General features: G+C 41.6%; 1 protein-coding gene across 4 annotated transcripts in view; it reads right to left on the bottom strand.

Moving 5' to 3' along the window:
- Window positions 1–7,953: 7,953 nt before the first annotated feature.
- The window catches only part of FMN1 (formin 1), a 406,869-nt gene continuing 402,153 nt past the window's right edge, over window positions 7,954–12,669 (bottom strand). For all 4 annotated transcript variants that reach the window (XM_059181087.1, XM_059181090.1, XM_059181088.1 and 1 more), the window contains 2 exons: window positions 10,753–10,837; window positions 7,954–8,310 (listed from right to left, as the gene is read on the bottom strand). In XM_059181087.1, coding sequence (XP_059037070.1) covers window positions 8,266–8,310; window positions 10,753–10,837 — 130 coding nt within the window. In that variant the 3' untranslated portion in view covers window positions 7,954–8,265. The remainder of the gene's footprint in view (window positions 8,311–10,752; window positions 10,838–12,669) is intronic.

The raw sequence follows: 12,669 nt of genomic DNA, 5'->3' as shown, positions 1-12,669 counted from the left end.
CTACAGATTGGTCTAACACTTAACAGAGAAGTCAAGATTTTTTCCAGGTCCAAACACTGATTACTTCGGACATGCTTGCACTTTCTTTTTAAACACTTTGAAGAGTGTAACAGTTACTGTTGATCTGAAAATAACCACAAATTGTCAACATCCTGATCCAAATTTGTGTAGATGTTTGGATCATGAGTAGGAGTAAGAAAGGGATCGCAATAAAAAGCCCAGAATTCAAACGGTTTGCACAGAATTAAGTCAATTTGTCCAGCAGCACAGAAAAGTTCCTTCAGGTCCAAAACTTTAGTCTTACGCATCCTAGGTGGTGAGACCGGGACTGATTTATAATTTGTCAAAGGATGGTCCCTAATTAGACAGGTTTACAGTACAGTTTATGAGAGACTGAAAAAGCCTAGAACCCTCCCTTCGACCTTCTTAAAATAAAGTAGAATAAGACCAAAAAAAAAAAAAAAAAGAAATGTATTTTCCATCTCTTTTATGGATTTTCCCTCTTTGCCTAAGTGATGAAGTGATGCTGACATTAACAGGAGGCAGTCGCAGTGCTGTGTGTCACTTGGTGACAGCAGAGCACCCTGTCCAAAGGGCTGGGGAATGGAGCATCGGGCTTGAGAGGAGGGAGGGAGGAGGCAAGAAAGCCTGGCTCCTGGAGAAACTGTAAAGGGAGGGGCAAAGCCATGAGCTGGGAAAGAAGGGGAGGCCGAAGCACAAGGACTGAAGTGAGTAAAGTGAAATGAAGCTAGGTGTCCCAATGACTTTTGGACAGGCGTAGAGAAAACAGGATGTCACACGCACCACCAGCCCCATGGGAATGAATTGGAACATAGGCCAGTTTCACTAGGGTACCCGCTTTTCCAGCACATTGTCAGGCACTGACCAGCTGGAGGTACTGAACTCTCCCATTTGCCTGATGAGATCCTGGCGCTTCACTGAAAGGCCACCCATGATATAAGCAAGGCAAAAATCTTCAGAACCCTAACAGTGCATCGTATCAGCAAAACATTGTGCCCTGGCTGCATGCTCAAAGTTTCCTTCTCCCCGTTATCTGCTCTACTCCCTCATCCCATCGCTTACAACCTCCCAAGACCCTACAGAGACACCACCACATGGGTCAAATGCATTTTAGGAAGCAGTGTCTGGGGTCCAGGGTGTCACTGAGAAAATTAAGCGCTAAAGGACTTGGAGTAATTTACATGTGTTCGGTCTGATTCCTATTAGGATGCTGACTGATTTCACTTAGGTTCCGGGCATGTAGCTCTGTGCTGATCTTCCAAGCCAAAGCACGATCCCCTAAATCAAAATCCAGGGCCACCCTACTTCTCATGCTAGTCTAAATTAAAACTCAGTGAGGAAAAAAAAACCATGATGAACCAATGACATGTTTTCTCTAAAAAAAAAAAAAAAAAAAAAAAAAAAAATTGTTCCATTTCAAATTTTGTAAGTTTCTGCCTTTTTAGGAATCTTTTAGATTCCTATTTTAAAGGGAAGTCCTTTTTTCTTGATGCTTATATTCTTTGAAGATTATATATTTTACTAACAGTATGGTCACATTATTTGTGTCTTGAGAAATTGAAGCATTACAGAATTGAAGATTAATGATTTGGGGTAGACCTATCCTTTTGGTGGACTCCCCAAATCATATGTATATCACTCTGGACAAACACGGGAATTGTACTACTTACCCCTCCCTCACAGATTTGTTTCCTAAGGAAATGGATCTCTTTGAAAGATTTGACAAGGTGCAGTTCCAGTGGGGCTGAAACCACCTTCTTTATGTGTTTGGGGTCAGATATGAAAAGGTAAGATTGTATCTAGGGACAAGTTGGCAAGAAGAAAGGGAAAAAAAACCAACAACCAATGAGCTATTTATAGTTCAGTTAAACTTACCTGAGATGTAAAGACTTGAATCTCCTTCTAGTCTCTTATTAGGAAAGAGTAGTACAATCTTTGTATGCTATATACCCATTTTTATGCTTCTCACAGAATCCTGGAATTCAAAATCCATCCCAAGAGTTCCCAGAGAGTTGTTCATTCCTGAACACATGTATTGTCCATGCCATGGGGAGATAGAGAGTAAGTTCCCTGTATACGCAGATGTCCATAGGACTAGCTTTTCATTTTGGAAAGCTGGCCCAGATGAATAAATGAAAATATGTTTATTTCATGAGACAAGAATAGAAGCAGGCTCTGGAAGAGAACGATGAAGGAAAGGAGGCACAATTTTGCCAAAGATGTTGACAAACCAGAGTGAATGCATGCCTAAGAATGAATGCAGGTTAAGTGTAAGATAGCATTTTGGGGAAAAGTATTCATTCTCTTGTAAGACCTCCTTACAGTTTCAAAGACAGAGAGAGCCCCTTGAGGTCTGCACAGGTAGAATTTAGAAAAATGCTCAGCCTACAAAAGAGCCTAAGTATAGTAGAAATTGTTTACTCCATGGAGAAGAATGACAAATTTTGGGGAGGTGAATTTCTGCTGCAAACTATGTGCTCATTTGCATTTTGCTAGCCCGATGCTATCAAATTTCACACAAAGCATAAAAAAAAAAGTTCCCAGAAGTATTTGCATTAGCTTTCAGAAAAGGAGGCAGACTGGTGTTTCTTAGTACATTTAAGAGAAGATTAAAAAAACAGAAAATTATATGAGCATAGGTGGAATGCAGAAGGATAAATTAATGGCATTAGCTACAACTTTCCTATACAAAAATGAGATTGTCGGTCTTCCCCAGATCACAGAATGCAGAAGAAATTCACGAATAAGTACTTCATAGATGTAATATGCAATAAAGTCCAGAGTTCATTTGAGCTCCTGACTGAAGCGAACCATCATACCAGAGAAGAGAAGGATGAAAAGGAAAAGATTTTTTTGGTGTGACCAGTTGTCACCAGGCTGCTTGACACAGCGGCTGGAGTAGAGGGGAAGCAAACCTAGTAAGCTCTCCTTGAGAATAGCTGGCCTCCTGAATGAGGCTTGATTTGCTTCCATAACATCCTTGTTGATAGAAGCTGCACCACGGCTTGAAGAGAGAGAGTTAGATATTTGCCATTTTAATATGTTCACGTTTCCAGTTAAGTTGTCAACTACACAAATTTCCCAAATGCTAGGTTTATATCACAGCGTTGATTAAGAGCCTCGGCACAGCTAGGTCTACTGAATTGGCTTCAACCCTGCATGTTAAAATGCTCTTGAACTCACTCCTTCCCAGCAAAGAGTTGATTTGGGAGGGTTTGGTAGATTGCCTACTCCTTTGGAAGGGGAAAGGAAGAATTGTGAAACTAGCATTCAGTGCTCTAACATGTGTCAACAACTGATGGTTGTGTAGAAATGACACAAAATGGGCCTCTCTGTCACATGCAGCTGTGAGTAAGAGCCTAGTGATGCCTGGATTCAATTGCTAATGGGGTTATAAATACTGTGATGTGTGTCTGCAAGCAGTCAGCCATGCTGAGGCCAGTTTCCAAAGGTGCTTTTCTTTAAGTGACTTTTGCACCAATAATAGCGAAGGTTCCAAGCAGCTGGATTGTTTTTTCTCTATAGCTAGAGAAAAACCTAGAGTAACTTGTTGGAAACCTATCCAACAAGTTACTTGCATTTTGGCAAGGCTAAAAACGATTCATACTTTTCAAATATCAAATACTATTAGTTTGGCTGGGTAGCCTTGTTTCTCTTGTGTTGCCAATTTCTTCATGATGACAAACTAGCTGACATGAATGAAAAGTTCATTTCTTCATTCAGTCCACTTTCTTCAGCTGAATTGATCCTAAAGGTACAATAGCTGATATATGAAATGTGGTTCTGATGGCCTTCCAGATATTCCTCACATTTATCAACTGCTCTTAAGAGAACGCAGAGTAAGCATGGTGTAATGGTCTGGCCCCTTCTTCCACTCTATCCTACCACTGTTCCTTGTATGTGGCTTTTAAAAAAGTGCACTCTTCAGGGCAATCCTGGGCTCTTTTGAATCCACACTCTCAGAATTGCCTGGCTGAGGATAAAGTCTGAAGGAGGCCACAGACACTTTTTAAAACTTTGTCCATGCTCATCAGCTCGCACAGCTGCTCTAGTTTTTCTGTGCTCAAGATTTCCACAACGTTGGATTTCACAGTATGTCCATGTTTTGTGTGGTTTAGAAATTTATAAACTAACGTGTGAATAACCAAATCTGATGCTTTTTCTTTCCCTTTCAGCTTTTCATCCTTTTTTTTTTTTCCTGACTAGAACAGGCAGAATCAAAGAAAATTACACACAAATCTAAATTACTTCATAAAATGATATAGTTGACTTTTAGATTAGGTATTTTTTGGAAAAAAAGCTGTACATTTTGGACTTCATTCTCCTCCCTGACACAGAAAGTGGCCCCCAAGTTGGTTTAATCTGTATTTGGGGAGGGGAGAGTATAATAAAATAAGCTGATTTCGGATGTCAGGGAATCAAAAGGTTTCCCTGTTAAAGGCTATAGTCTGGTTACTGGGAAGGAGCCTGCAGGTCTGCATTTCTAAGTCCCCTTGATAGTTGGACTAGGCACTGTCTTAGGCTATACTGCACATGCAATGTTGTGTGCAATCATCTGTGTCCATGACGTCAGTAGAAGCAGAAAGAGAAATGAGAAAATGTAGCAGTCAAGAAAGCAAGAATATAATTAAAATGAAAATGCTCCCATTGCACACAGTATAAACTACAGAGAGATGTACAATCCCAGGCCAACAGGCAAATCTTTACCAAAAATAACACGACTCTTCTGCTACATCTAATCCCTGGCCTTGGAAGAAACATAGCAAGGTGGTTTCCAGTACCACCCCCAGAGTTTCATTCCTTCCTTCAGTTTTTCCAATTTCTCCACCAGCAGCATATAAGCTGTTCATTTAGGAAATGCCTTTCCTTGTGGTTCTTAGGAAAAAAAGAGATGCCTAAGGGGGCTCAGTAGCTTCCTGGGGAGTTAAGAGGGAGTCCAAGACTAGCACCCAATCTGGCAATTGATTCCTCAACCACACCACCAATTTATTTTGGCTAGAACATTTAAAGATGTATTCACATGGTTGGGTTTCCTTATTCTACTTCCCAGATTTCAGAAATTGTTTTTCCATTATTCCTAGGTACTTTCAGTGGGCATTTGAAGAGATATGTCAACTCAAGGATTCAAAAGGCAGCGGGTCCATCCTCACCGTGATCATCTCTTTCTGCTTGGCCACACTTTTCCCTTTCTGTGCCCTCCACCCACACCACCATTAAGCTGCCTTTTGTATTAAAAGCCATACACCACACCTCCTTCTAACCTTATCTTTGACATCTCAGAGGGCTGATGCTTTTTACCTGACATGTTTATATCATGTTTTAGTGTAATATATGATATACTTGTGTGCCTGGTGATGACTATAGGTCACTCAGGCAAGAGTCCAAACTGCAATCCAACCAACTATGTCCTCAGATGTAATGACTCTTGGCTAGGAAGAGAGATGGTGCTTCTAAGTCAAGGTTTGTCAGAGTCTAACTAGTACAGTTGGGTGTGAGTGTCTGGTTAAACACAGAGGAGCCATACTGGCCGCTCTCCCTCTAGTCTGGGGAAGGCTGTTCTTAGAAAAGTCACTCAAATCCTGCTTGCCCAAAATGCCCAATCTGATAAAGTGGTACACTAACTACTTCCTCTCCACGAAAAGTTTAGAGACCTCTGTTGCATTTACCGTCATCTCAACTGCATTTTAGAGGGATAATTTCAAGGGGCCCCAGGTTGTTTGAGATGGCCCACCTTGAACAAGCTCTTGTGAACTTTTACTGAGCAGCGACATGTTAGGAACAAAGGCTGTACCAACACTGCAGTTAAATGTATGAACTTGGGAGAGGGCATCTAGATACATAGTGCAGAACTCAAAAGGGGGGGAGAATAATGGAGATCTTGCCCTGTGTCTTAATACAATAACTTACTATATTTGAATAGTCTGAAAACATCATTAAATTTCCCCAACAGAGCAGGCGAACTAGTCTTTAGAAATAGGCATTTTACTGCCAATTTCTAGTCTGTCCATGTGAATGGAATGCAACTTGAGCTGCATTTGTCTAACTCTCACATTAAATTTCCACTCATTCTTCTTCAGCACTGGTTCCCTGAGAGCATGTTCCTGCAGACTTATGTGGTCATAGTGACAGGCCTGTTTACTATCACTGGTTTTCTTGTGACCATCCTCCTTAGAGATCTGAAGTGGACCAATGACTCCACTGAAAGCACATGCTGCTCTTGCCCATCAAGTCTGTGGGGACCAATGAGGATCCAGACATTCACTGACCTCACTGAACTCAAAGTGGATCTCCCAGGCATGGACAAGACAGGCACTTTTCTGCTTCATGATAGTACTAGAAGGAATGTCCTAGAGCACAGGATGAGTGTAAGTGGAATTTGTTTTAAACTGATGAATTTCTTAGATTTTCTTCACAGTTGATTGAAAAGGAAGAGAAACAACATAGGAAAGTGGTATGAAAAGCTTTTGCTCACAGGCAACTTCTTTTAGTAATGTCAGCTCCTTACTAGCTTTTTGTTTTGTTTGTCTCATCTCTTAGTTTGAATTGGGGTGGAGGAAGACCCAACCATGCTACCATACTCCTTTCTTTTTAATTGTTAGGGAAGGCAGTTAGCACCAGCACAAATATGGCTTCTGTGATTTGATTTATCTTGACTACAAGTACAGTGCAGCTTTAATGAGCTGACTCTGTTAGGGAGTCCCTGAGGGGCCTGATGATTAGCAGGCAGTCCTGGGGGGGACACTCAGGTACCTGGCAAATTGAGAGTTCTGGGAAGAGGCCGGGATCAGGGGCAAGGCTGCACATGGCAGCCCCATCAGGAAGGGTTTTAAGGTTCTCACCCACCTCTAAACTGCTACCCACCAATTGGAGAAGGCTTGGACCTTTTTCCCTTCAAGACCAAAAATGTATAGTATTTGATCCTATTCTGAATTCAGCCCCAGTCCTCTCTCTTCTCATCCTACAAGATAGATTCAGAGAGGTGGCTTTAGGAAAAAAATGTCAAGGGGGAAGTCTAAGGTGGTTTCGCTCGTGATTCAAGGGGCAGCAATCATACGGGCTTCAGGGTCAGAAAAAGCTGTCTGTCTGTGATATTCCACTCAAAGCTTAATATTAATATAATCACATTTTCATTTTGATATAAGGAACCATTTTTATGCTCTTAATTTTTTCAACATCAAAGACTCCTGCTTCATCCTTGGTCACATCCCTGTCAGTCAAGGTCATGATGAAAAGCTGCTAGTAGCATTTGCTCTTCTGTCTGGAAACTGCCTCCTGAGGTTGGTGGGAGTGGTACAGATCACACAATCCCAGAACAAGATGCAGAGCTTTGATAAAAGTCAATATGGACTTACCTATTCACAAACATCCTGAAGTACAAAATGGGCTATGACTGGATCACTTGCCCAAGCAGGTACTTTGACCTCCAAGCCTGTGCTGGCTTGGGTATCACTGTTTATTCCAGGAATAAGGGTACAGAATTTCTGCTGGGCAAGGGAAACCACAATAAAAACACAAAACACATAAAAACAAAAGAATGGGTCTTGCTTAATAGCTGATGTTAACTCCCTGTACAGTAATTTCTTCTCTAGGATGAAGTTTATGGCTATTTAACTCCCTTTCTACCCATGTGTAATTCCATTTTCTGTCTTTTTCATTATATGAAAAAAAACAACAACAAAATAACCATTTCTCTCATCTGGAAAATACATAGTCTTGGATGTCTTAAAAAATAGTTTTGGTAGGGTTCAACAGTTTTGGTGAGAAAGAAGTTGTAGGATCTTGCCGCAACAGGATCAAAGTTAAGATCGATAGTCACACCAGCAGTGTGGAAGGATCAAGGCTTGAATCCCCTCAAGGCAATTGTCACAAAAGATCTTTCTCCTGTCACAAGTTTATATATATCAAGCTTGGATTAGAAAGCTTGAAATCTCCAATTTTAAAAACATTTGGAAAATATTGGTATTTTTTCTGGTTTTGTAATGGTATCACTTTGGACCTCTACAAGAAACAATGATCAAATACACCTGCAGTGTTCCCTTAAACAGTTTCTCATTGTTCCTGTGGCTTAACAAAGGACTCCCTTAAGAAGGCACAGGGTGCTCACTGCAATGACCTCAGAAAGAGATGAGCAAAACAAATGTTTGGTGACATATCTTGCTTTAAGAACTTTCTGCAGCACTAGTGTTGCAAAGGATGATACAAGAAAATGCTTGCTTGCTGCCGTCATTCTCACGTGGCTCTGTATTAGTTAGTGGTCACACTGGCTTCCTTCTGACGTAGTCTTTCTTTCTGTTGTTTAAGGAAAAAATAGTTTATTATCATTCTTTGTTCTAAATTTTCATTTTTCTCAAACTTTGAAAAATTTCTCAAAGTTTTGGTCTAGAATGATGGGTAGAGTTGGACTCAAGGCTCTAGAAATGAGTCATTTTATCCTTCTTTTCTGAAATCCTGTTACCTGCTCCTCCCAATCTATTCCTCTTACTTGCTAAAAGCAAACAGCAAATAACCAGCTCATCAATCAAACAATGACACCCATCTAAAAGACGGACCTTTACCATGAGTGGCTGGTCTGTGACAAAGATCCTAACTTTGCAGTGTTACTCAAAGATTCCTTCTGCCCCCATGCTCAGTCTACTAATGGAATTAGGGAATGCTTAAGGAATAGTTTCTGGGGAATCTAAATAGAAAAAAAAAAATCACTGTTTCCCCAATTGAATACATCTGCATATGGTCAAGATGGTGGGACTGAACAAAGGCAATGCAAAATGGAAGCGGAGCAGACGTAATCCATGCAGGATGGAGAAAACTTCCATTTTGCCATGGATGTTCTGCTCTGCTCTCTCTGAGCTTCCTGCCCAGTGACAACCTTCTAAAGATGAAGGTCATGAAGGTCTGTTGGCGAGATATATATACAGATAAGAATACAAAACAGAAATGAGGATTCTCACCGTTTCTAGGACTTTAGAGGAATAAAATATTTAGCATAATGAGAATGGGTGTATCTGCTCTTTGGGACGGCACATAAAAGACTAAAAAAAGAAATGGAAGAGGTATATTCCTTTGCACAGAGATCTTTGTAAATAGATCCTCAGCTGCTTGTCATCTATGAGATGTGATACTGAGCTACTAGGGTGGCCTACATATAATCATCAAGTCGATGTTTTCTGAACACCCATCCTGAGTCTGGATCCCATCTCTGACTTGTGAGCTTGAATCAGGATCAGTTTCTGAGCGCTTCCCAAATTCCCAAATAAACAACAACAAAAGAAACCACCCTAACAAGTTGAGGATTGCAACTGGGAGCTTGGTCACAGTGGAAGTCACCTATTTAAAAAAAAAAAAAAAAAAAAAAAAAAGTCACAGTAAACCCACTGTTTCCTCTTTGTCTCCAGGGCTGAATTCATTCTGTGCCCCTGGAAATAAGATTTGGCTGCAAAAGTTAGGATAGAGGCCCAAGAAAGGGGACTGGGGGAAAGGAGTGTAGGCTGACCAACGAGGAAGACAAAACTCAGGGTGGAAGCCATTGCCACTGAAAATCATACAAGTGAATGTACTGGACCCACCACCAAAAGGGCACAGAGGATGGGTCCATTCAGGAGCTGTGCATGCTAACTGCAGCCTTCCCCACTCCAGCTGTAGGACCCCGACTTCTCCACACCTCACTCAACATTCATTTGCTGATGGGGCTGTTGTGAGTGAGAGACACCCCAGCCAATCAACAGAAAAAAAAAAAAAAATCTCACTTCACTACTTCAACTTCATTTAGATGGTCAGAAGGTTTAAAGTAGCTGGCAAATGGTCCTCAAAACTCAAAAGGATAAGAATAAGTAGCTGGGGGACAGCAGGGCACAGGGGAGGTATGGTCTGAAAATCAGCTGAGGAGAGCGATGGCCCCCTTATCACTCACTGCTGTTCTCCAGGGCAGGGCCGACTAATTCTGCCAAAATTTGTAATAACCAGAAACAGCCAACATTTTTAAGTTCTTATTATACGCCGCTTTCTATTTCTCTCTGTTTCCTCAAAATAATCCTCAAGTAAAGGTGGTATTATTTCTCTCATTTCCCAAAAGAGGCAAAGTAATTTTACGAAGGTTTTACAACTACTAAGTGGCTAAGCTGGGATCTGAACCCCAACATCTTGGGTTCCTAACCATTTACCTCTGCTATTGTCTCTAACGTATAGGTAGAGCTTCACTGTGAACCTTCCCAATGGGAAGGTGGAGGACAACTTCCCCTTTCAGGTGCAAAGGCCAACTAGTCTCTAAGTTTCCAGCTCCTGGAGAGACATCAGGGGACCAAGAGCCTGGGCTTGGTTTCTGTTACTCCTTTGTGAAGTGATCCTAGGTAAGCTGTATCTTTCTGCATCTGGGTTTTCCCAATTATCTAAAGAGCATAATCTCTACCCCTTTCTTAAATGCTCAACCAGTTAGGGAGAAAGGTGCTCTGAGATAAGCAGATGCCGGCCTGGGGTGTGGAAGGGTGTGACATGGCAAGTGACTAAATTTGCCTGATCAGGAAACGATCTGTGTTGGGTTTGCTGGGAGAACGCGGAGGTCCAGGAAGTCGGGTTTTGTTCCTCACTCCCTTCTTACCTAGGCTACTCTGGGATGGGAACTGAGAATCTGGATACTACTCATTCCTCTGAGTTTTATCCTTTAAATTCAGACACACTCCCAGATGCACCTCAGTTATGATGAAAAATCTTTTGGTTATGTTGAAACATGCGTCTCACCAGACTAGCCGTGGGATTGATTTTCTTTGTCTCCACTTTCTTCTCTGATGTCAGCTTGCTGACTGATTCCTGAGCCATTTTCAATCTGAAATTGAAACAGGGAGTGGGGAGGGGAGAGGAGCAGCAGAGAGAGAGAGGACAGGTTAAACAGTATCCAAGTGCTTTTGAATTAACCAACTGGCAGTGGGGAAATACAATGTATGGGTTCTTAGTGCCTTTAAGTGATCAAATTTGAACTCTAATCAGGTGTGAAGGCATATTTTCTAGGTTATCAAAACTGAATTTCCTTTGCTGACTGAGGGACTCCCCTAGATGACCTCAGGTGACCAATGCAGGAGCTTCTTCCTATCTATGGAATGCTACGTGCCCTTGCTTTAGTCTCAGTGAACACTTAAGGCTCTCTGGCTTGTGATCCACTCAGCAGATAATACAGAGACAATTTTGAAAATGGAAGCTTTGAGGAAGCATATGAAACCTACAAATATTAAAATACGTTGATTCATATCAATAGAGCAAAAAGACATCCCACAAGATGGGAGACAATCTTTGTAAATCATATGTCCGATATGGGACGTGTATTCAGAACATGGGAAGAACTCTCATAACTCAAATCAAAAGACAAACTGCCCAATGAAAAAATGGGCCAAAGATGACATACAGAAGGCTAATAAGCCGATTAAACATGCCCAACCTCGGGGCACCTGGCTGGCTAAGTAGGTTAAGCCTCTGCCTTCGGCTCAGGTCATGATCTTAGGGTCCTGGGATCGAGTCCCACTTCGGGCTCTCTGCTTGACAGGGAGCTTGCTTCCCCCTTCCCCTCTGCCTGCCTCTCCGCCTACTTGTGATCTCTCTCTCTGTCAAATAAATAAAAAATATTTTTTAAAAAATGCCCAACCTCATCAGTCATGAGGGCAATACTCATCTAAGCTGCAAGATGACACTACATAGCATGGCTGGAACTAAAAAGAAAGATGGTACAAGTGTTGTAGGTACAGATGTGGGTGAAACTGGAACCCTCATACCTTTCTGAGGGGATTATATAAAATGGTATAGTCACTTTAGCAGTGTCTCAAAACATTAAGCACAGCTATCATATGACCCAGCAATTTCATGGCTAGCTCTATAAATATATAGGCATATCCAAGAAAATGAAAATATACAGTCATACCAAAGTTTTCATAGAGGTTTATAGCAACATTATTCATAACTGCCAAGAGAAGGAACAATGGCAATGGATAAACTAAATGTGGTCTATCTGCACAGTAGAATATTACTGGGCTGTGAAAAAGAACAAAGAGCTGATACACGCTATAGCATGGAAGAACTTCGAAAATCTACATAAGATTGTGTTGCTAAGAACTGTCCAGAATAGGCAAATCTACAGAGATTGAATAGGGGCTGGGGTGAGGGGGGGGGAATGACTGCTAATGGGTAGAGGGGTTTCTCCTAGAATTGGGTAGCGGTGATGGTGGCACATCCTGGTGAGACCATTGAATTGCACACTTTAAAGAGCTTTTTTTTTTTTTTTTTAAGATTTTTATTTATTTATTTGATAGACAGAGAGAGATCACAAGTAGGCGGAGAGGCAGGCAGAGAGAGAGGAGGAAGCAGGCTCCCCGCTGAGCAGAGAGCCCGATGTGGGGCTGGATCCCAGGACCCTGAGATCATGACCTGAGCTGAAGGCAGAGGCTTAAACCACTGAGCCACCCAGGCGCCCCTGAATTGCACACTTTAAAGGGCACACTTCATAGTATATAGATGTTCATGGCTACTGACTGACCAGGGTTAAGGTCGCTATGGCAATTTCTTACAATAAGACAGCCATAAAGTTGGGCTCATCAGTTGACTCTTCCTTTTGTGAATGGTTTCTCTACAGTACGAGATGCTGTTTGGTAGCATTTTATCCACAGTAGAATT

This window comes from Mustela lutreola, chromosome 7 (genome assembly GCF_030435805.1).
Source record: "Mustela lutreola isolate mMusLut2 chromosome 7, mMusLut2.pri, whole genome shotgun sequence".
NCBI lineage: Eukaryota > Metazoa > Chordata > Mammalia > Carnivora > Mustelidae > Mustela > Mustela lutreola.
The sequence above is the reverse complement of the archived record's forward strand: the minus strand, read 5'-3'. Positions and strand labels throughout refer to the sequence as shown.